The following is a 25,203-nucleotide window of genomic DNA, read 5'->3' on the forward strand; positions in this document are numbered from 1 at the left end:
GTTGCATAACATTTTAGAAAATGCAAATTATAGTGCAGACAGCACGTGAATGGTTGTCTAGAGATGGGGGCAGGTGGAAGGGATTACTGAGGGTATCAGAAGACTTGGGGGTAATGGAGATGTTCCGTATTTTATTTAAGTAATGGTTTCACAGGTGCATACAAATATTAAAGTGTATCAAAGTGTATACTTTAAATATGTGGACTTTATTGTATATTGATTATACTTCAGTAAAACTTTTTAAAAATTAAGGAGAGTAGTTTAAGAGTGCTAATCATATGTCTAGGTGAGCTGTTCAAGAGAGATGAAAATGAAGACTAAGTAAAGGCCATTGGCGTGGTGATTGGTGGTTACATGAGAGTAGCTGGATCGGAAAAAAAACAATGCGCAAGGTATTAAAGAATTGGTAGGAAACTCATTAAAAAATATTGTCAGTTTTAAAGCCTAAAACTGTTTTGGCATGATTCGTTTAAAAGAGGTGTTTTATGTATTTATTCCTACCTTTATTTGCACAAGCCTTTATGTTAGTGTTCATACTTTATAGGTTATATATTTAATATTTAGATACTTATATTTCATTTTTAATGTTTTTTTCTCTACAGAGGGATTGAAGTCTCAAGTTGCCCGCCACAGTCTAAACTACATACAGGAAATTGGAAATGGCTGGTTTGGAAAGGTAAGATGCTCTTCACTTGCATTTGTTTTCCTCTGAATGATACTGTGTTCAGTGCAGGGCTGATGAAGAATTGTGTTGTGCGGAGTTCCACGTGCCCTGTGGGCCCTGCGTTACTAATTGAGTTTCCCCATTCCCCCTGTGGCAGTGTGGGGGCGTGAGCTTCAGCCTTGCTGTGTGTCGAGCCTTTTCCAGAAAGGATGTCTTACAGCATACAGGCTGTTATAACAAAATATCATAAACTGGGTGGCTTATAAACAACAGAAATTTATTTCTCACAATCCTGGAGGCTGGGAAGTCCAAGATCAAGGTGCTGGCTGATTCCGGATCAGGTGAAGGTGGCACTTTCCTGCTGCATCCTCACGTGGTTGAAGGAGCAGGGCAGCTCTCTGGAACCTCTTTTGGAGGGATGCAAATCCCTTTCCCTCCCAGAGGCCTTCCTCCTCTCCATCGCATTGGTCATTAGGTTTCAGTTTACGGATTTGGGCAGGACAAAGGACACAGACATTTCGATCATAACAAAGGCCTTTAAAAAAAAAGTATCTGAGACTTTTCTAATTGTTGACATAAGAAAGTAAGAAGGGAAAAGAGACCTGGAATCTTAGCAGCTTCAGCTTTGTATCCTTCTCAGGTTAGATTGTTTTTTTAATCCCTTCCCCTTATAGCACTTAAGCCACTTTAGAACTGTAAATACAGTCTTACAATGAAGACCACCATGAACAACTAGTCTTCTCTCATAGCCCGTCAAGTGGCCTGTAGTAACAATGCTTTGTTGATTTTTTTATCGTAGATGGCTCAGAAGGAGTAATCTCCTACAGCCATTTCCACAGTACTGTAGTCGTGCTCTGCAAGAGGTTCCTAATGGAGTAGGGATTACATCGTAAGCAGGGTGCTTACAACAGGAGGATGCACTTCCCAGTAGTCAGCCATCTGCTGCTGCTTCTCCTTCCCTTCAGCGTTGTCTGTATCTTTCATGTCCTCCCAACTGTTTGAGTTCTCTTCTGCACCATTCAGTAAAACCTGTTACGTAGCAGCCATTGTTCTTGGTGCTAGGGGCACGATGTGGAGGAAGATGGGTCAAACCTTGACCTGTGTGGAGTCCTGTATGAGAGATCAAACAAAACCCTGTCTTCACAAGGCTTAGATATCTAGTTGGGAGGGTCACACAGCAAACAGTCAATTGTGGGAGGTGGGCTCAGAGAGGTAGAGGGCAGGCAGGTGATCTGGGATATTGTGTGCCTAGAGACTGCCTTGCTCGGAATGAAACGGGGAAATACTCTGGTGCTTGAGAGATCATGATGTAATTGAGTTACCTTTTTAAAAGGATCACTCTGGAAGTCATAGAGGGGGAAGGTGAAAGCAGGGAGGAGATGGGCTAGAAGGCTCCTGCAGGCCCAGGCAGCTTGAACCTGGATGCTAGCGGTGGAGGTGGCAAGAAGTGGTAGGACCCAAGACAGATGTTCAGACGAGAGCATGCGGGTGTAGACTTAGAGGGGATAAGACATGGACTGTGGAGGAAGGGCAGTCAGATTGACTGCTGAGGGCCTGATGAACTGGAAGAATGGAGTTGCTGTCAACTGAAATGCAACAGACACTGCAGGAGAGGCAGGAGGAAGTCGGGAGTTCATCTTTGCTATGTCAGGTGTGAGTTGGCTGTTAAGACAACTCAGTGGGGGCACCAAGTAGCTGAACTGGAAATGCAGAGCAAGAGTGAAGGAGAGAGGGTCCCGGCTGGACATGTAAATCCGAGTGATCTCATTTTATAGAGTGTATTCAAAGCTAGGAGACTAGGTGAAGTCATGGAGAATTTCAAAGTGGAAACCAGGGGGAGGCTCTGCAGCAGGGAGAGGCCAGTGCAGTCAGGGAGAAGCAGTGAGGAGGGAGAAGCCCAGGAGACAGGAGTCTTCTGTAAGTTCCAAGAAGATTAATTGCAGTAATGCTGCAGCTTACAAATGGAGTAAGATGAAGCCTGGGAGAATGAGGATTCAGCAGCATAAGTTCCTTGGCGTCCTTGAAAGAAGTTGTTCAGGGGGAAATGGTGATGGTACATCCTTGCGTGGAATGGATTCAAGAGAGAAAGAGGAGACGGTGCATTTAGACAACCCTCTTGAAGAGTTTTACTCCTCAAGGAGCAATAGGCTGGACGCGGTAGCTCACGCCTGTAATTCCAGTGCTTTGGGAGGCCCAGGTGGGAAGGATCACTTGAGGCGAGGAGTTTGAGACCAGCCTGGGCAACATAGCACAACCCCATCTCTAAAAAAAAATTCGCTGAGTGGGATGGCACATGCCTGTGGTCCCAGCTACACGGAAGGCTGAGGCAGGAGGATCACCTGGGCCCAGGAGTTCGAGGCTGCAGTGAGCCATATTTGCACCACTGTGCTCCATACAGGGTGACAGAGCAAGACTGTCTCAAAAAAAAAAAAGAGAGGGTGATTTAGTTAATTATCAGAATTTCTTGTTCTCCATTTTTCTGTCCTTATATTTCTAATAAACACATTGAGTTCTGTTCCGGTTCTTACTGTATTTTCAGGACCTTAAAATTAATCTATTTTAAAAGGAACTATTTTAAAAGAAGTATTTTTATTTTGATCATTCTCTTTTTTTAAAAATCATTCTCTAGAGTTCAATAAAAACCCTTATTCGCATTTTCATCTTGCACTTTAGAATACCTTGGCATTGTCCTGTTTTATATTTAGCATTTCCCTTGTAGCTAGTTCTCATGTGAGGCAGCAGATTCTCATTTTGTGTTCTGCTGATTTCAGTGGGGTGTTTTGAATGGAGTTTTGGTAGGAGATCAAGGCTGGGTATCATTGGATGGAGTGCGATGGGTGTTTAAGTTTCAGGGCAATGATTGATTGTAATTAGCTTTCGTCAGTTTACTTTCTCATATGTATAGCAGACTAAATAACAAAACTTAGTGGAAGTGTTTTTGAGGAACATTTGAGTTATGTTGGAACTGAACTTATAAATTGCACTTCTGTAAAGTCATAGTGAATTTCCTTGAAGTAGAATACATTTTTAAATAAATCGACACAAATAAGTATAAATACATTTTAAAATAAATAGAAAAGAAATATGCATAAATATGTGAATATTGTAACTATCTGGTGAATGGTTTAAAATGGTCCTTTTACTGAAGAAAAATATTTGAGTTTTCCAAGCTTTTGGTGAGGTGGTAAGTAAAAGAATAGAAGGTCACCTGCTTATTGCTTAACTTGTTCACCTGTGTTCCATTTCCCGGTAAATGCAGCAGACTCCTTTATCATTTTGATGGAAATGACACAAAAAACTGTTCTTTGATTTTAGGTTCTCTTGGGAGAGATTTACACGGGCACTAGCGTAGCAAGAGTCATCGTGAAGGAGTTAAAAGCAAGTGCCAGCCCAAAGGAACAAGATACTTTTTTGAAAAATGGAGAACCTTACTAGTAAGTAAACCTTGTCATGTGTTCTGTAAGGCTAGTCTGTGGTCTGTTGAAGGTCAGGTGTTTAAAGCTACTGTGGGATTTCTGCCTGCAACATACATGATTAAGTAAGTTCCAAGGTCTCATAAGACCTAAAATGTCCAGGCGTCATCTGAAAATCACTTAGCATTCCAAGAACCAGGAGAACTCAGCCTAAACCAGAAAAGACAACAGATTCCAACACAGATGACAGAGATGTTAGAATTACCTGACAAGAATTTTAAAGCACTCATCATAAAAATGCTTTGTGAGCAATTGCATCACATTTAAAACAAAAAAATACAGTCTCAGCAGAGAAATAGAAGACATAAAGAAGACATAAATGGAAACCTCAGGACTAAGAAATACAGGAACTCATCATTTCAGTTACAGCCTCAGGGACATGGGGAAATATAACAAAAGATCCAGCATTATTCATGTCATAGATGTCTCGGAAGGAACGGAGATAGAGGATGGGGCTGAAAAAGGATTCAAAGCAGTAGTTAGGCTAAAATTTTCTACATTTGGAAAAGAAAAAGCCTACAAATTTAAGAAATTGAGAAAATGCTAAACAGGATCAACCCAAGGAAATCCATGCCAAGACACATGGTCAAACTTCTGAAAATGAAAGCAAAAAATCCTAAAAGCAGGGAGACAGAAACAGCACTTTACCTATAGCGGGAAGCAATGTGGAGGACAGCCGATTTCTCATCAGAAACCTGGAGGCCAGAAGGAATCAGCACGTTTGTCACTTTTCTAAAGAAAAGAACTCTGAAATTCCTTCTCCAGAGAAAATATCCTTCAGGAATGAAGGGGAATATCAAGACATTCTCAGATGACAGAAAACTAAGAGAATTTATTACCAGCAAACCTGCCTTAGAAGAATGAGTTTTCTAAACAGAAAAGAAATGATAAAAGGAGGCGTCTTGGAACATCAGAAAAGAACAAAAATATGGCTGAACTTCCTTAAAAAGGCTGATTGTATCATCAAAATTAAAAACATTTGCGTTGTGATAGACCTTGGTAACAGTGAAAAGACAAGCCACAGACTGGGAGAAAATAGCTGGAAACCACATAGCTGACATAGGACTCATATCTAGAATTTATAAGAAACTCTCAAAACTCAACAGAAAAAAAAAACCTAATTCGAAAATTGTCAGAAGACATTAAGAGACATTTCACCGAAGAGGAGATAACATGGATAGCAAATAAGCACATGAAAAGACGTTCAGTGTCATGAGCTACTAAAGTAATGAATTAAGATCCCTTCATACCTATTAGAAAAGCTGTAATGGCCGGGTGCAGTGGTTCACGCCTGTAATCCCAGTACTTGGAAGGCTGAGGCGGGTGGATCACAAGGTCAGGAGATTGAGACCATCCTGGCTAACACAGTGAAGCCCCGTCTCTACTAAAAATACAAAAAATTAGTCGGGCGTGGTGGCGGGTGCCTGTAGTCCCAGCTACTCAGGAGGCTGAGGCAGGAGAATGGTGTGAACCTGGGAGGCGGAGCTTGCAGTGAGCCGAGATCACGCCACTGCACTCCAGCCTGGGCGACAGAACAAGACTCCGTCTCCAAAAAAAAAAAAAAGCTGTAATGAAAAAATAGTGACAATACCAAATGCTGGCAAGGATGTGGAGAAACTAGATCCCTCATACATTGCTGGTGGAAATGTAAAATGATAGAGCCACTGTAGAAAATAGCTTGGCAGTTTCTTAAAAAAACAAAACATACGTTAAGTTATATATTAGCATTAGTTATATATTAGCATTCTACAGAGGAACAGAACCAATAGGATGTGTATGTACATGTATATCTAAAGAGAGATGTTTTTAAAGGAATTGGCTCATGAAGTTACGGAGGCTGGAAAGTCTAGAGTCTGCAGGGTGGACCAGGAGGCTGGAGACCCAGGGAAGAGTCGATGTTGTAGTTTAAGGCTGAAGGCTGTCTGCTGGCAGAGTTCTTCCTTCTGTGGGGGAGGTCAGTCTTTGTTCTGTTAGGGTCTTCAACTGATAGATGAGGCCCACCATTGTTGCAGGATCTGCTTTACTCCAAGTCCACCGATTTAAATAGTCATCCGCCGGGCACGGTGCCTCAGGTCTATAATCCTAGCCTTTTGAGAAGCTGAGGCTGGAGGATTGCTTGAGCCCAGGAGTTCAAGACCAGCCTGGGCAATGTGGTGAGACCCTGTCTGTACAAAAAATCAGAAAAATTAGTTGGGCATGGTGGCATCACGCACCTGTAGTCTCAGCTCCTCAGGAAGCTGAGGCAGGAAGATCACTTGAGCCCAGGTGTTCAAGGCTGCAGTGAGCCATGATCACACCACCGTACTCTAGCTTGGATGACAGAGTGAGACCCTGTCTCGGTAGGTAGGTAGGTAGGTAGGTAGGTAGGTAGATTATAGATAGATAGATAGATACAGACAGGCAATAATTTCATCAAAAAACACCCTCACAGAAACATAATAAGGATAATATTTGACCAAATACCTGGGCACTATGGCCCAGCTAAGGTGACACACAAAATTAACCGTCACGTCATATAGCCCAGCAGTTGCATCCCTTGTCATTTATTCCAGAGCAGTGAAAACTTTTTTCCATACAAAAACCCTTGCATGATTGTTCATAGCAGCTTTATTTGTAATTGCTAACAATTGGAAAAACTAACATGTCCGTCAGTAGGTGAGTGGTTCAGCAAAGCAGTACATTTCCTGGAGCACTGCTCCCACATTAAAAAAAAAAAAAAATGAACCATTGACACATGGAACACCTTGGATGACCTCAGGGGGATTATGTTGAGTGAAAAAATCAACCTCAAAGGGTCACATACTATACCAATTCCATTTATATAATATTCTTAGAATGAGAACATTCTAGAAATGGAGAACAGGTTAGTGGTTGCCAGGGGTACACATGGGTGGGGTGGGAAGATCTTTGTGGTAATGGGATAGTTCTGAGTCTCCATTGAGGTGGTGGTTACACACATCTGTGCACGTGCAGACCTGGCATGGAGCCCTGCACACACTTTATCACAGTGGCAGTTCCCGGGTTTGGGTGTTGTACTGTATGTCATTGTGTCAGATGTAACCAACAGGGGAAACTGGGTGAAGGGTATACCAGGCCTCTCTCTGCTGTCTTTGCAACTCCTGTGAGTTCATAATTGTATCAAAATAAAGGGTTTTTAAAAAAATTATTTTGGCATACCTTTTATTTAACTATATTTTCTTTTGGACACAATATTTTCCAAAAGGAGTTTGCATATACTGTGGAAATTTATGGAAAAGAATGTATAAGCTAGATAGCCTGAAGGAGAAACTGAGTTATTTAATATCTGGACTGAAATACATATTGAATTTGTTTTGTTGTTGTCGTTGTTTTGAAGCAGGGTCTTGTTTTGTCCCCCGGGCTGGAGTGCAGTGGTGTAGTCATGGCTCACTGCAGCCTCCACCTCCTGCGCTCACGCAATACTCCTGGCTCAGCTTCCCGAGGAGCTGGGACCACAGTTGCGCGTCCCCACACCCAATTAGTTTTTCTGTCTTTTGTACAGATCTGGTCTCCCTTTTTTGTCCTGGCTGAAATACTTACTGAATTTGTATATACAGTTGGCCCTCTGTATCCACAGGTTCTGTGTCCATGGATTCAACCAATGGTGGATGGAAAATATTTTTTAAAAAAATGGAAAGAAATAACAATGCAATAGTAAAAAAATATAAATAATACAGTATAACAGTTTTTTACATAGCATTTACATCGTATTAGGTATTACAAGTAATCTAGAGACTATTTATATGGGCGGATGTGCGTAGGTTATGTGTAGATAATGACACCATTTTATGTAAGAGACTTAAGCATCTTTGGTTTGGATTTTGGTATCTTCAGGGATTCACGGAACCAGTCTCCCGCAGGTACTAAGGGATGACTGTATAGTCTGCCCTCTTTTAAATGCTGCTTTAAAATATTATCTCTAAACTTAAATTACTAAAGATAAAAATTCTTGAGGCCAGGCATGGTGGCACGTGCCTGTAATGCCAGCTATTTGGCCAGCTGAGGTGGCAGGATCACTTGAGCCCAGGAGTTGGAGGCTGCAGTGAGCTATGATTGCACCACTGCACTCCAGCCAGGGTGACAGAACGAGACCCTGTCTCTTGAAAAAAAATTTGTAAAGTTTCTTATGTTAAGATTTCTTTTTTAATTTGTGAAAATATTCACTTGATTGGCTTTGAATTACTTGCTAGATAACTTAGTATACACCTTTTAAGTATAATCTTCGTGATCTTTTTAGCCTGTCATTTATGCAAATATTATATAAATTATTATGAAAAAATTTGGATTACTATTTGAATAATTTTATTAGTATGCTTTTGTTTGAATAATGTTATTATCTTGCTTCCTGATGAACAATATTATGGCTTTTACTTTTCCCAGCATTCTTCAGCATCCAAATATTCTTCAGTGTGTTGGACAGTGCGTAGAAGCGATTCCCTACCTCCTGGTGTTTGAGTTCTGTGACTTGGTAAGTTCCTTGAAGGAATTCAAGTTCGAGTATTCCAAAGGTTGTATTCAAGCGTTTTTGACAGATGGACATGCTGGATGAGGGGTTGCTTTCATGTCTGTCCCCCACTTGAAGAACTTTATGATGAGTTACTTTTATTCCCTTTGGTGATAGTGATAGTGTTGACTGACACTTACATAGTGGTTTGTTACACTGCATTCCCTGTGCTAAGCTATTTAGTTGCCTTACCACACTTAATGATAACAAACTCCAGAGTTAGGTACCAATATTTGTCCATACTTTCCATGTGATGGCCATGGTGTGGATCAAGTGTGTAGCAGAGCCAGAGCCAGAGCTTGGATCTAGATGTGCCCTCCTAAGAGCGTGAACCGGGCTTGAAACATCTTGAAACACTTTAACCCCCTGAGAGAGCCCAAGAATCGCTTTACCTAGAGTACTCCTCATCCGTCAGCATCTGAAAATAGCAAACGTATGTGACATTTATATGTTTAAAGAGTTAGATTTATTTTCTTAAAAACCTTATTTCTTAGCATGATAATATTATTTATTGGACAGTTGGAAAGATTTGTTCTTTGTGCAGTTTCATGAATAATTTCAGTAGTAATTTCTATGTGAAATTTCCTCTAAACATCTTTTCCCGCATGCAGAATATTTCATCTTTTTTAAAAGCCCATTTTTAGCATGTAATTGTTATCTTCCAAAAACAGTGGTGAGCTGTTAATTGGATGAGTCAGGTTTTAATTGATTTCTTTGCATCATCTCAGTTTTCAGAACATTGAAACTTCTGTGGCTGTGCATAGAAAAATAGGAGTACCCCAAAACAAATTCCCAGTTAATTCAAATAACATTTTCATCTGTTTAAATAAAGAACAGTAAGCATCGTGATTTTTTGTTTTAATTCCTAAGTGTGATTCGAGTATTTCTGTCATTGGCAGAGGTGGTTGATTAATAAACTTGATAACATTAGCTTTTGTTGGATTATGTAATAGTTACCCTCAAATATCTGTGGCTCATTGCAACAAAGTAGTTCTCGCTCATCTTAGGTGTTGGCTTTGAGTCAACTGTGGCTCTCTTCTGGGCTGCATTCATCTTCACTCTAGGATCAGTGTTTTTTCGTGCCTGTAGATGCTGGAAAAGAAAAAAAGAGAAAGTGTATTCTGATGTTGTTCCTTAAAGCATTCTTCATGGCCTCTGGGTCAAGTTTGTGAGGTTGTTTAAATCTCTCATATCTTCTGATTTGGGGGAAGGAGTGTGGAGGGGGTTTGAGTCAGTTTTCTGTTGGTTACTGAGAGAGGCTCTAGTTAAAGATTTTCCTTATAATTCTGGTTGTTTTTACATTTTGATGCCCTGTTATGTAGGCATGAACATTTAAGGTTGGTATAATTTCCTACAATTTCAACCTTCTATCATTATGAAGGGGCTCTCTTTAAGGTTAAAAGCATTAATAAAGATAAAGTCTGGTTTTATTGATACTAATATAGTTAGACCAACTTTCTGTTGGTTGGAATTTGCCTGTCAAATTATATTTCTGTCAATCCTTTTCTTCTCTGGTTTACACCTCTTGTAAATAGTTTGTTGTTAAAAAATTTTTAAATCTTGCAATCGTGGTCACTTAAAATGGAATATGTAGTTCATTTATGTTTCTTGTAATTAGTGAGATATTTGTAATTTTATCTACCTATTTGGTATTCTTTTTTGTACCCGTTACAATTTTTCTTTTTTGCTTTTTTTCTGTTCTTCTTTGGGATTCTCAATTTTTTTTGTTTGTTTCAATTTTCCCCATCTACAAGTCTGGACTTGAGATATTTGTTTCTTAATTTTTTGTGTGGTCGCACTAGAAATTACAGCATGCACATTTTTTAACCTAACAAAGTCTAAAATTAATATTTTAATCCTGCCCCAAAGGAGCTGGAAACTCCTAGAGCTCTCTCTCCATGTAAGGAAAACTGGAATTAAACCTACTTTTCTGGGCCACCCCATATTCTCTGCCATTGTGGAGGATGCTTATTCATTGGACACTTAACTGAAGTAAGGCAGCATGCTGCACCTGGAGACACCGAGACTCAGTGTGCTCGTTGTCCTCCAGGTCGCCCAGTGAGAGGTGACACAGGATCAATTATTTAGTAGAGGCATGAGAACTAAGAGGAAGGAGTTCTCGCTGGGATTTCTCAGGGTGTTATTGCATATTATTATATAATCAGTTTTGATGATCTCGATATGATCAGAGTTATAAAATTTATGATCCTAGGTTATTGTGATATAAAAATAGCTTCCTTTTAGTCTAGCTCTGTGTGACCCATGGAAGGTGATTTTGGCACTGACACAGCATCAACAAAAAAAAGTTAGGACACAGAGATGTGCCCTCAGGTGACAAGGCAAGTCTGCTCGTCAGAGGCCCGCTATTCTGAGCTGTTTCATGTTGCCTTTTTTGGTCCCTAAGCTCCTTATATTAATTATAAATAACAGTTGAGGCATAGTCTTTGTGAGTGACCATCACAGAAATAGAGCCGGAGGCAGCATCTATTTGACAATTGCCCGTTTCCCGGCTGATGGAGGTGGCTTGGAAAACTATCTCATATATTTTAGCATTTTCCAGTTCTTCTTTGCCCTTCTGCATGCGTTCCTGAAAGTTCCAGTAGACAATGTTAGTTTTTTCATACAATGGTCAAAGACCTTGTCCACTCCGCTTCATGTTTTCTTCTGAATGGGTTCAGAAGATGGGCTTTGTTTTAATGCTATTTTAATGTATTTTTTATAGCAGCTGTCCTTTTTGGGACTAGTAATTTAACCCGTTTTATAAAGAAACACAAAAACATGGTGGAATAACTCCTTTATGTTACCATAAATGACCCAGTGTTGATCTAGAGTATTATTTGTATCTTTATCATTGTACAGACATCTTTATGAAAATATAAGAAATACATCTGTTCTTTAACTCAGCATCCTTATAATTTTTTCCCCAACAAATTTAGAGCTCAGACTTAAATACATGTTATCCAAATACTTAGACTAAGTATTCAAAGCATATTAACTTACCTAAATTTGATTGGCTCTTATACTTTGGGGTGAATATTATGCATACAGCCTTCTAGAATGAGCAGATGTGACTTCATGAAACACATTTTATGTGACCCTCCTAAGTCACTCGGGGACGGTCACTCCTGAACATCCCGAAGAGCTCTGGTCCCCATCAAAAGCTTCCACTGGCAGTGCAGAGCTAATAGCTTGTTTAATTTAAGCATGCCACCTAATGGTACATTGATCAATAAAATTTTTTAAGCCATCATTGTTCCTCAAATAATTAAAAATACAATTACCATATGATCCAGCTAGTTCCACTTCTGGGGATATATACAAAAGAAGTGAAAGCAGGCCCTCAGGCAGATATTTGCACACGTTATTCACACTAGTGGGTTATTATCGAAACCACTATTCACAGTAGCTGGGAGGTGGAAGTGGCCAGGTGTCCATCGATGGGTGAATGGATAAACCAAATCTGCTCTCTCTGTGCAATGGAGGATTGTTAAAAGGAAGGAAATTCCAACACAGGCTACAGCATGAATGAACCTTAAGGCCATTATGGGAAGTGAAACAAGCCAGTCACAAAAAGACAAGTTCTGGGTAATTCTACTTACAGGAGGGACCTAGAGTAGTCAGATTCCTAGAGACAGAAAGTAGAAAGGTGGGTGCCAGGGGCGGGCTGGGGCTGGGAAATGGGGAGTTGTTTAATGGATGCAAAGCTTCAGTTTTGTGAGTTGAACAAGTTCTGGAGGGGGCTGGTGGTAATGGTTGTGCAGCAAGAAGAATGTACTTAACTCTGGAATTGTAAAGTTAGACATGGTTACAATGCCAAATGGTATTTTATGCATTTTTTTTTACCCCAGTAGAAAAAAAATGGATAATTACCTCCCACAATTTAAGGTGCCATGTCAGGTGCTACCTATGTTCGGAGGCTAGGATGCCCTTTGGAAATCTTTGGTTATCACTTGGCGTGGCCAGTCATATATCAGAGTCAAGGTCATAAACACAGGGTGCCACCAACTTGTCCAGCAGTGGGAGGTCACATTGTTTCCTTGGGCAATTTCGTACATGTCACTTCTGGGCTCTCGTAAACTTGAAAAGGAACAGGTTTTCCAGCAGCAAGGACTAGGGGCCTGACAGGGTTCTTGGCACTGAAGTCCAGCTTCTCCAGGCTCCCACTGTGTGGCAAGAGCGGTCAGGTAGCACCAGCCCAGGGAGCCAGAGAGGGCATCTACTTGAAGGGACCAAGGGTTGTCCCATGGGACACACCAAAGTGTCACTTTGACACTGAGCCCAGCTCCCAGCCTGGATGACCCAAAACCTGCCCAGAAACAGGCCTTTCTGATCAGAGGGGCATAACCCAAGGCAGGACCTGCCCCCTGGCCGCAATACAAAGGGCACAGAGGGCAGCGGTCTGGGCTCTGTAAAAAGCCGCTGTGGCCACGGTGAAGGACCGGCTATCGCTGCCTGTCTTAGCAGGTCAAGAGTGATTGAATGAACAGTGGCCTTTTCAGTCGTCATCCTGCAGTCATCATGCCCAATGATAACATCTCCCAAGTAGAAAGGAGAAAATATTTTTGCACTTACTTAATTCCTTGTAAGATGGAATTAACCAGCCTGTTTTTAAAAGGCACTTAATCATGGAATTTTTATGAAAGTAAATGAAAACTCTTCTGAGTGTATTTGGTAGCTGGCCTGCAGCCACAGATTTGCAATGCTGACGGTGACAATGTTTATGAGAGGAGCCGAGAGATGACTGTAGGGTGTTTTATAGAACTTGTTGCCATGGCAGGTACACGCCGCTCTCACGTGAATATCAAGGCCATGAGACTTTTGATTAAGGATCACTCACTCAACAAAAATGGATTGAGCAAATTCGAAGTGCCGGGAGCTGCCTGGTGCTTTAAGGAACACAGAAGTGAATAAGCCCCGCCCCTGACTTGCCTGCTCGGATGTTCATTCTGCCACTCACTGGTTTATCGCCTTGGAAAATCCCTTAACCTCTTCTGTAAAATGGCAGTAATACTGTCTCCCCTTAGAACTGCCCTGACCATTAAGTAAGATGATGGATGAGATTACCGAGCACAAGGAAAATGCTCAGTAAGTGGTGGCCATTTTTAGTTACTAAAATTGATTGATTCTAATTATTAAATAAAAGCTTGGGTAGTGCGTATAGAAGTACGGGAGTCCTAACCAGGATCACTGGGGAAGGCTTTGTAAAGGCAGTGTGGAGACGGGGGATGCTGTGCCCTGGTGGCGAGGCCAGCTGGGTCTGTTGGGAAGGCTCAAGTGGAAGGGGTAAGGACAGAGAACAAAGCACGCTGGAGACCAGGCTGCCAGCCGGGAGAGAAAAAGGAGGATGTAGACTAACCTTTGCCACATCCTAGTCTTTCTTATTGGTCAGCAATTTCTTCAGCTCCATCACCTGGCTCCGGAGCAGATGATACTGTGTTCTTGAATGTTGTATCCTGAGCTCCTTTACTAAATTCAGCCAGTAAAACATGGAGTCAGTTTCTGAAGGCAGTTCGCAGTGGAGAAGGGGAAGGACGTCCACTGTTTCTGAAGGCAGTTCGCAGTGGAGAAGGGGAGGGCATCCGCTGGCTATCCTTTGACAGTAGCGCGTTGCTCTGTGGGACTTGGGCTCTTCTGTTTCTCATGAAGAGCGGTGACTTGGGGGCAGAATCAGAGGAGCTTAGACCCATGGGCTCTTAGACCTGGAAGGAACCTTGGCCGCTGCCCACAACGGGGAGTACGATGGGGAAGCTCTGAGCATTCTGGGCTAGGCCCAGTGCTGGGCATTTGATGTGTGTTCCCATCGAGTGAGTTGTCTTGACAACGCTGTGAGACCCGTAGCAGTAGCTTCAGTCTACAGATGAAGAAACCAAGGCCGAGAGAGGGGAAGGGACTGGCTGAAGAATCAGACCCAGGCTGCGTGTGTCAGGGTTGGTGATGGACTTGCCTGAGGGTGCAGAGTTACCAGTGCCAAAGTGAGTGTGTTTACGGGTGGCTTGATTTTATTCTAATTTTATTCTATTGTTTTTAAAAATAGAAATGGGGTCTCACTATATTGCCCAGGCTGGTCTCAAACTCCTGGTCTCAAGTGATCTTCCCACCTCAGCCTCCGAAAGTGCTGGAATGACCCGGCCCTGTGTACTTTTATACCAGGTGGTTTAATGCCACTACCAGCGGGAGGCCTCCATTTTAGAATTGGCCTCTTTGGTGCAGAAATGCCTAATTAATGGGCAGCTCTTCTTTATGAATGTAGTTATTAATAAGCCCCATGCACCAGGGCACCTCAGTTCAGCAATTTCTCCTCAGGCACCGGGCACACCAAGATGGATGACGTGTCATTGCCCCTAAGGAGCTCATGTAGAGGAGAGGGGACACGGAGTCACGGTGGAACAGGCGTGAGGAGAGCTGAGGGCACAGGTGGATGGGGTCCCTGACCAGAGCCAGCAGAGGGGAGGCCTGTGCTGGACAACCGCGTGGGTTGAGGTGTGGGGGTGATTGGGTCGGGAGTACGTTCCCAGTCCCTGCGTCTGCCCTGTTCCAGTGCCCGGCCCTGTGCTGGGGCCCTGCCAATGGCCTTGGCCCTCCCCACGCCTGGCTGCAGCCCGGGCACTATGGCCTTGGCCCTTGCTGAGTCTGCCTCGGCTGCCTCTGGCCAGGCCCTTCCGGTCTTCCCTGGTGCCTGCTCTCCCTCCCCTGCATTTCCTCCATCAGCACTGCTTCCCCATGTGTGTGGCCACCCTGCTCCTAGGTGCTGTCTTCTTTCTCCCCTGTTGCTGCAGTGACAGGTCATCGCTGTGTGCACCTGTAGCTGGAGCGCTTGGAGCCACACGGAGTGGCAGCTGTGATTTCAGCAGAGGTTCTCTGGCGCCCTCCGATGGTGCTTGGGCAGGCTGATGGGGGCCTCACTGTTGTCCGTAAAAGTTTAAAAAGAAAAACACTTTTAATAGAAAAACTTACAGAATAAGGATATAAAGAAAAATATTTTTGTACAACTGTGCAATGTGTTTTTGTTTTAACCTAAGTGTTATTACAAAAAGACTCAAAAGTTTTAAAAAATTAAAAAGTAAAAAAGTTACAGTAAGCTAAGGTATATTATTGAGAAAGAAAAATTTTTTATATAGATTTAGTGTGGTCTAAGGGTCTCTTGAGCCCAGGAGGTCAAGGCTGCATACAGAAATACTTGCCATCGTGTTACAGTGGCTTACACTGTTTTCAGTGCAGTAACATGCTCTATAGGTTTGAAGCCTAGGCTGTAGCAAGAAACCACCCTCTGTAGCCTCAGGGTGCGGTAGGCTGACCATCTAGGTTCATGTAAGTATACGCTGTGACGTTTGCACAATGGTGAAATTGCCTAACAACACATTTCTCAGAAGGCATCCCCAGTGTTAAGTGACACACGACTGTATTTTAACAGAATTTTGGAATAATTTAGACTCTCTGTTCTCAAAGTAACATTTACTATACAAAGATAAACTTTCAAAGAGAATCAGATTTTACTTAAAGAATATTATTTTCCCAAATTAAGTGTCTTTGGCTAGCTTTAATGTCCAGAGTAATGAAGTAATAAATTTAAAAGCCCAGTAAAAATGTGAAATTTCAGATTTACTCCTAAGTTCGTTCTTATTAGATTATTAAATGGAAATGATAGGGTGGGGCGGCTTTGGGAAAACAGTTGTCCCGACTTTAACCTGTAGGGCATCATTTAGAATGTCTAAGTGTTTTTTCTTTTTTCTCCCATTCATTAAGCAAATATTAAACACATGCTGTGTGCCCAGCACTGTTCTAGGTTTTAGAGACACAATAGGGAACTAGACGGAGTCCTAGCCATGTCTAGCTTGCTTTCTAGTGGTAGAGACAGACAAGGAAATAAAACAGCAGGGAGGAACCCAGGCTATCACGGTTGGATTTATGTTTTCAGGGACTGGCTTTGGCTGCTCAGGCGAATGGATGCAGGGAGGCCGCAGGGAGACTGGCGCAGGTGTGTCCTCAAGGTGGGGTGGTGCTGGGACCAATACCACAGCAGCGGAGGCATAGGAGGTAGTTTGAAAACAGACCCAGAACTTGGTGACGGGTTGGATGTGGCTGCCTAGAGGCAGAACTCACAAATGACATCTTCACTTTTGGTCTGACGCACTTGGAAAACGGCGATGCCACTTACTGAGATTGGCAGAGGTTTGTGCCAGAGGGCTCTTAGGCATACAGGGAGGGAAGTTGAGTCAGGAGATGAGGGGCTGGGCCAGAGAGCTGTACGTGAGGCATGGGCTTTCAAGCCATGGGGTGGCTGAAACCCCTGGTCGGGGAGCGCCCCTAGGACTGAGGACCAGGACGGAGCTCCAGGGTCCTTACGGGTCAACGAGAGGAGGGAGAGCCAGTTGGGGGGCCGAGGAAGGAGCGGCCAGTGGGATAAGAAGAAACGCAGGAGGTTGCGGTGCCCGAAGGCTGGTGAAGAAGAACATGTTTAAGCAAGGAAGGAACGGGCCGGTCTCCGTTAATGCTGGTGAGATGAGACCCGGCAGCTGTGCTTGGGGAGAAGTGGGCAGGTCGCTCCTTGATAGGCCTGGCGAGAGCAGCTGCCACTGAATGGTGGATGCAAGTGCTTCTGATGGTGGCAAGGGGTTCCTGAACAAGGAGCCAGGACCGACCAGGCTTCTGAGGAGTGTAACTACGGAAAGGAGAAAGAAGTGGAGGGCTGGGGAGGGGAGGGCTGGGTTTACCTGGGAGGTGTTTGGGGCCAGAGCAGAGAGAAGAGATGGACTCTCGAGAGGACTGAGCTTAGAAAGGCACAAGACGAAGAATCCATGGCAACCAAAGAGGAGATGATGTATAAGGTTATGGATGCCAGTGGGCGGGGGGACCAGTGGTGCTGAGAAAAAATAGACACAGGCAGAGAGCTGCTGGGAGGGAAGAGAGGCCCCAGGCTGCGCGGAGGCGTGGCGGCGTCAGCTGCCCCAGTCTGCATGTCTTCTATTTCATTAGCAGAAGCGGGGGTGTTGCGCTGTCTATATCATTCTTTCATCCTTTCAATAAAATTATTGAAGATTATGTTTTTCCCCAGAATCATCCTATTAAACATATAAATGACTTTAATTTTTCAGTTCTAAAGCTATTTACTTGTTGACTTTTTACACAGTATTGAAATTAATTAATTGCTCCTAGTGTCCTGCAGAAAAGCTGTATAAAGCCCTCCCTGGCCATTCATGTCAGCATTGAGGAGGGGGCTTGCGAGGAACCTATTTACAGGTGTTTGAATGACTCATTCTACCAGGGCGTTGCAGGTCACTTGCTCTGCTGGTGGAGAGCTTGGTGTAGCGCTCTGCTGCCATCTAGTGTCCTAAGTTTTCCTTCGGGAGTTTTTTGGGGGGGTTTGGGAAGCTGAGAAATTTTTAAAACTTGGATAAAGGAATGTTTATTTTAATTCAGAATACATTGCTGTTCTTGGTGAGCTTTTTTCTTTAAATAATAGACCAAAATAATCATGTCTATTCACTAAGCACCATTAAAGTACAAATAAATCAGATAATATGTCTGTTTTGGATAGAATGAATCAAATTTTAGTACTTGCTTAACATAAACATCTTTAATTAAAGATTTTATGTTGATTTTTTCTTTTAAACTGTGGTACCAGGAGAGCTCTATGGACCTTTCTGAAACATAGAACTAACCCTGGATCCTACACAATCCATGACAAGTCTCAACCATGAGAACCATGACCAGGGGCCTCCAGTAATCTTTGATGTTCTTCCCTATTCCTGGGTTAAAGATATTTTTGCCTGGAATGTACTGATTTTATCTATTCTTAAGTAAAATCCCTTTCTGTTGATTATATTCTGTCTTTGAGTGAAATTTGGGAAGTGGGCTATTATGGAGAGAAGACATTTTAAGAACAGTGAGTGGGGTGAATATACTTCAGATACCCTTGAGAAGCAGCCACGCCCGCTCTGCGCTTCCTCTGCCTTCATGGCTGGAGTGGCAGTTCACTGCCTGCCAGCAGCTGCTGTTGGTTTTAGGATTGGCCAGATTCAGCCCAGCAAAACCATGTTTTCGTGTGAGAGTAAGTTTTTCCTTAGATGGGTATTGGTGGCGGAGGGGTTAGGCAGAAGAATTTCATTACCATTTCATTGGTAATGTAGATAGACTTAAGCTTTTTTCATGTTTACTTTCTCTATGGGCTACCTTATGAAACTCCCATCTGCCTGTAGTCCTGGAGTTTTTTGCTGGAATTTTTCTGGGTGAATTTAATTGTCTTCTGAATCATTTGTTATCCTTACAACTCCCAAGCTCCACAGAGCCTAATCTGAATGGAGGGGCATATGTTTTTACAAGAAAAGAAAAAAGTTTTCTCTTTCTCCTCTGGAGTGGCTTCTAATTTCGTTGGAAACAAAGGAGAGGGCACCACATTTGGAAGGAAATGTGTGAAGGACAGCAATGCCGGGTGCACGGCACCGAGGGAAGACCACTGCTCCCCTGGCAGAGCAGTCACATGACGCTTGGGAGACCCCAGCAGATTGATGGGATTGACCTTCAGTTATTTTATGTTCATTTTTATAAAATACATTGATGTTGTCTGCATACTGATTTAATTCACTTGCTAAATAGACCTTTCTTGACTAGTTGGTAAGCCGAAAAGTAGAAACACAGCCCTACCAGTTATTAGCTCTGTGGCCTTGGGCAAATTTCTTACCCTCCCTAAGCCTCAGTTCCATATCTGGTAAACATCTCATATTGTATTTGCAGTAACAAGTGCAAAAACTCCTAACATAACGCTTGGCTCAGGGCTCAAAGCACAAATGGTGGCAACTATTAATATCAACATTATCACTCATGTAAAGATCTTGGAAACTGGGAATGGAAACAAATTTAGATTCTTGGAGTGGACCTAGAAGTTACCTCAGAATGTACTCAGTATTAAATGTGGGTAAACGTTTGTAAAGGAATACTGTGTTTTAAGGTTTTATTCTGGGAGGTATTTGATAAATTGGCTATCTTCAGTAACAGTTACAAGACATGTACTCTTTAGTTGGTCAAGGAAAATGCCCTTCCTCAGGAGTCTTTTTTTTTTCTTTTTTTTCCCGCTCCCCGCCTCCAGCCATCTTTTCTTGACTCAGATTTAAAGAACACTGAAAGCTATTGGCTTGCTTTCTAAATTTTATTAACTGATTCGAGGAAACTTTAATTTGGAATGAAATCATATCAACAAATATTTAATCATGTGGTAAGGAGAATATGGAAGATTTTATTCCCTCAGAAGGGTGTTCCCCATAACAGATACACAGTAAACTCCCAAAAACATAGTATCCTAAATGAAAATCATGAAATAAAGACAGCGTAACACAGGGAAGTCTTGGAGGAGGCCTGGGGAGCCCTGCAGTGTCATGGCCGTGTGCTGGGCATCTGACTGTAAGTTTGTTTATTTTCCTGCTCAGGTTGCTCCCCTTTGAAGAGTAGGCTTGTTAATGTGGTGAGTTTTTCTGGAGTGGCTGAAATGTTCTTTCTCTTCACCGTCTCAGGATAGCCCAGGGTCCTGGGGAAGCTGGGGGAGACCTGAAGCAGTTGTTGCTGCACTACCTGGACTTCTCCTTTCCCACCCATTTTTCTTTCCTTCTCTCCCGCTCCATTGCTCCTCCAAGCTTTGGCAGTAATCACGGCGCCTTCGTGATGAAGCGCTCACTGCCCAGGGGCCGCCTGGAGTCCATAGAACAGGCAGTGTGAGTGGCATCATTTCTTACACTCTCCGTGTCATCTCCTAGGTAACCTGGGAGTTTCTCTAATTCTACACAGCATTTAGTTTAAATGTGCATCATTGCAAAACTATCTTTTTTAAAACTGTTTTGTGTTCCATGTGTTTATGTGACAAAGATGTTAACTAGTTAGAATGTTCCTAAAAGCATAATAGTGTTCTATACTTTCGCAGTATTGGGTTGGAACTTCTTTAAGTATGAACAAAAGAAGTTTCTAATAAATAATCTTAACAGTTAGTGTTCACCGAGGCACGTATTTAAGCGCTCACTTTATTCCTGTGGCTCATTTGGAAACTCACACGGGCTGACTTTTGCAGGGTGACCTGAAGGCGTATCTGCGCAGCGAGCAGGAGCACATGCGGGGGGACTCACAGACCATGCTGCTGCAGAGGATGGCGTGCGAGGTCGCCGCGGGGCTGGCCGCCATGCACAAGCTGCACTTCCTGCACAGGTGGGTCCCTGCATCAGCGGTGCACGCCCCACACAGCACCGGCGGGACAGTCCAGAGAGGCTGCCGAGTTTGTGAAACTTAAGGAGGACAGGAGGTGGCAGAATGAACCCAGCTCATGTAGGTAGAAGCGATCTCGTTCTTGCCCATGTCCGGATAAGGGTTGAGTTGGGCTTCATTGAAACCAGTACCAGGGAATAAGATGTCTTAATACATTTATTATTTCCAGCATTTCAAAGAATGTGAATAGTTGTACCTGCCTCAGAGTTGGGAGTAAACAGTCCCGATCCACCGTATGACACCTCGCGTGTTTCATCGCTGGTTGCCACACCAGCTTTAGGCTTCTGGTGCCACCGCCCGGTTTCATGGTGCATCCCAGTTCACATTCCTGAGAGAGGAAGAGAGAATCTCTAGGCCAGCAGCCTCTGTTTGCACAAGGTCATAGCACTGGTTTCTGGCCAGCTGAAGGGTGGGCTTCAGGTGCCCATTTGGAAGCAGAGGTGTCATGGGATCTGATCTGATGAGGCCCCCCGCTCCCGGGTGGGTAGTCAGGGGCTGCTTGTGAGCAGCACAGCGATCTGTGTAGCACATTTCTGTTGCAGCTTTTCAGGCCCCACTTGAATGACCATAGTTCTTTTTTTTTTTTTTTTTTTTTTTGAGACGGAGTCTTGCTCTGTCGCCCAGGCAGGAGTGCAGTGGCACGTTCTCGGCTCACTGCAAGCTCCACCTCCCGGGTTCACGCCTTGAATGACCGTAGTTCTTTGGAACACGTTATATTTTGTTAAGATCGTAGATGGTGATTTTCGTAATTAAAACACCAAAGGACTTGGAGTCCCGTCTCAAAAGAGGAGTCTGTTCTGTGAACCCAAAAGGAGATTTCTGCTTATTCTCCTCTAGGCTTTTGAGCTGTGCTTTATGTTTAAAAACAACACAATATGTTTAAAATTATTTCTTAGGTCTCCAGGGAAACCAGGCAGTATTTCTTTAGTCAACTTTAAGTAAATCATTTAACTCTTAGTAATCCATTGACCTAAAAAGGAACACCTGTGTGTCTTGACTTGAAGAGATGTGTATGAAGTATTCTATTTTTTATTTATTTATGTATTATTTTTTTGAGACGGAGTCTCTGTCGCCCAGGCTGGAGTGCAGTGATGTGATCTCGGCTCACTACAACCTCCACCCCCAGGGTTCAAGTGATTCTCCTGCCTCAGCCTTCCAAGTAGCTGGGGCTACAGGCACGTGCCACCAGGCCTGGCTAATTTTTGTATTTTCAGTACAGATGGGGTTTCACCATGTTGGCCAGGCTGGTCTCAAACTTCTGACCTCAGATGATCCGTCTGCCTCAGCCTCCCGAAGTGCCGGGATTACAGGTGTGAGCCACTGTGCCTGGCTTGAAGTATTCTTTTTTGTAAAAAGCAGATTTCACAGTAATATACTTAGTGTGATTCCATTTTTTAAGTATGAAAACACCTGGTCATATTTCTAGAGGTGTGTGTGTCTTAAACAGGCGTGGAAAAGTACCATGCCTATCAGACTGTCAACATTCCTTCAAGGGGGGACAGAGGAAAATTATTAACCTTCTTCTTACACATTTATATCTTGTTTGATTTATGATAGTAAACAAATCATTCTGGTAAAGTGTTTTTTTTTTTTTAAAGACTCAAAAAGTTACCAGTTTCTTAAGACCCAAAGCAGAATCCCTTACATGAAGCTTTATAAAGATTTCATAATGGAGAAAGCCTACATTTAGCTTTTGATGTCTTTTATAACAGGCTGTTATCTAGCATAATTTATATTGTTAATATATCTTACAAAATGCAGATAATTACTAATACTGGTATAGGAATTCTTAAATTTTGGAGAAGGGGGTTTAATTTTAAAAGAGCATCATATTGGAATCAGCAATGTAAAATTATCAAAGACAACTAGAATCTGTATTTTTTAAATTGGCAAAGATATCAGAGTAAATAGTATTTTCCTGTGAGTTTCAAGTTAAAGTTTTACTTAATTTCAAATCTTGTGGACTTTAGAGCAAGTAAAGATGATGAGTAAATCACATAGTTTGGGTTTTATTCAAGTTCTAAAACTCAAGTTAAAGAAAATCCTTGAGGCCGGGCACGGTGGCTCATGCCTGTAATCCCCGCACTTTGGGAGGCCGAGGCAGGCGGATCACAAGGTCAGGAGATCGAGACTGTCCTGGCTAACACGGTGAAACCCCGTCTCTACTAAAAATACAAAAAATTAGCCGGATGTGGTGATGGGTGCCTGTAGTCCCAGCTATTCGGGAGGCTGAGGCAGGAGAATGGCGTGAACCCGGGAGGCGGAGCTTGCAGTGAGCCGAGATCATGCCACTGCACTCTAGTCTGGGCGACAGAGCGAGATTCTGTCTCAAAAAACAAAAAACCCTTGAAACCATTGACAGCTGTTTCATTTTGTTGTAAAAAAAAAAAAAAAGAAAAAGTAATCATATTAAATTTCTGTTTGGGGCAAAGTTTTGTGTTTTAAGATCTTTTTTGTCAGTAGCATATCATATAGTATATTTTTAAGTTGGAATTTAGAATATTTATTGGTTGACTTAAAGTAGGACTTCCTCTGTTGGTTGAAAATAGAACAACCTACATGTCCAATTAAAGTTCTTAGCTCCATTTGGAAACTAATCTAGTAAGGCACCCACAGTGAAGTTGTATTTCTACCTATTGTTTAAGAAGAGCCTTAACCTGGAGTCTGAGGAGCCTGTGTCTCTGAAGTCGTGCATGTGACTTTTGGAAAGCCATGTAAACAGCAGGCGCTGCCAGCTTGCTGCTGTGCCATCCCACTTGCCTTGCTGGCCTGGAGCCCAGGACTTCCTGTCCCCTGCCTGCCAGTCTCCTGAGCAGCCCGTCCGTGAGATGCCACCAGGTCGCTGTGATGAGCTGAGCCAGGGGGTTCTCATGGGCGGCCTGTCTCCTCGCAGCGGCTCATGGAGCTGGAGACCTGGAGGGGGTAGCCTTGCGGAGTACCTGGGTGACCATTGTATACAAAAGAACCTCTATAGGATTTGCCCGGTTGTAGCGTTACAGTTACTTTCTGCTGTGCAACACTGGGGTTAGTGTGCAGCGAACTTCCACTGCCTGCAGAGTTCAATGACAAGGTGAGAGGTAGAGAAATGCATTTAAAATCCAGTGACAAGGTGAGAGACAGAGAAATACATTTAAAATCAAAGCAAAGTGCACACCTGTTGCTCACTACCGCCCCAGCAGGAGAGTGGAAACGCGTGTTCTCATTTGGCAGGGTGTTTGCCGTGTTCCATGCATTTGCAGAACGTTCTGTGAGTAGTGATTTGATCGTCAGGGCCACCCCACGTGCCACGAGGCAGGTGCCATTATTCATCCCAGTTACAGAGGAGAATACTGAGGCTTGGGGTGCTGAGCGGTTGGTCTGTCTCAGCCACTCATTTGATCATTTGATGAGCAGTTTGTACCCAGGTGCACATACCGTGTGTGGTCATTTCTGCAGGAGGAGGAAGAGTTACTTTGGGAAGAGTCCAGGTCGGTTTTTGGAAGGAGGTGGCGTTTTAGTGATCCTTGAAGAATGGGCATCAGTTGAAGGCTGGAGGACATTCAGAATTTCTGGAGAAGGGAGTAGCAAGATGATGTATATGGTAGGAGGAAGAGAAAGAAAGGGAGTTTAGGGAAATGTCAGATAGTCCAGTGTTACCAGAAAAGAAGACGCAGGAGAGAAGATAGTGGGAGATAAGAATAGAGACGCAGCTTGAAACCAAATTACAGAGGGCCTGAGTGCCAAGATAAGGCCTTCAGGCTGTGTTCTGTAGGCAGTAGGATGGCATGCCCAGAGCTTTGTGTGTGCACGTGCGTGCGTGTTTAATCACTGTTGCACTACAGCTTAGGCTGGTTTAGAAAGAGAAGGCACTACCGAAACGAAAACCAAACCGGAATTCATACGTGGCGGGTGTCCATGAAGTTTCCTTATTTCCCTTTCTACATGGAAGACTTGCTGAAGGCAGGGATTGTATCTTCCTGACCTTTGTATCTCCCATGATGTATGTCACACAGAAATGAGGAAGGCTTCAAGGGAAAGGAACCAGTTTGACTGCAGCTACAACCCAAGAAGAGATGGAAAGACTGTAATCAGCCGAGTAGCTACACTGGGAAGGTGATTAAAGAGCTTTCATTTTAAAAGGCTCTAGGTCCAGAGGGTTTCATGGGTGTCCTCTGTCTGACCTTTAATGAACAGGTGGCTCCAGTGTATTTAAACTATTCCGGACCATAAAGAAGATGGAAATTTCTATAACTCATATCATGAATCCAACACAAGCTTAATAGCAAAAGATGACATAAAGAAATTATTGACGATTCTCCTGA

The 25,203-nt window shown here is 43.1% G+C and overlaps 1 protein-coding gene across 3 annotated transcripts in view; it reads left to right on the forward strand.

Moving 5' to 3' along the window:
- The window catches only part of LMTK2 (lemur tyrosine kinase 2), a 102,765-nt gene that overhangs the window by 43,876 nt on the left and 33,686 nt on the right, over nt 1-25,203 (forward strand). For 2 of the 3 annotated variants that reach the window (XM_003815695.5, XM_008968678.4), the window contains exons 4-7: nt 603-676; nt 3,980-4,098; nt 8,536-8,623; nt 20,712-20,845. In XM_003815695.5, coding sequence (XP_003815743.3) covers nt 603-676; nt 3,980-4,098; nt 8,536-8,623; nt 20,712-20,845 — 415 coding nt within the window. Of the gene's footprint in view, nt 1-602; nt 677-3,979; nt 4,099-8,535; nt 8,624-13,622; nt 13,745-20,711; nt 20,846-25,203 lie in introns of those variants that run through there. The other variant, XM_034963625.3, reaches the window with a different exon arrangement.

This window comes from Pan paniscus, chromosome 6 (genome assembly GCF_029289425.2).
Source record: "Pan paniscus chromosome 6, NHGRI_mPanPan1-v2.0_pri, whole genome shotgun sequence".
Lineage (NCBI taxonomy): Eukaryota > Metazoa > Chordata > Mammalia > Primates > Hominidae > Pan > Pan paniscus.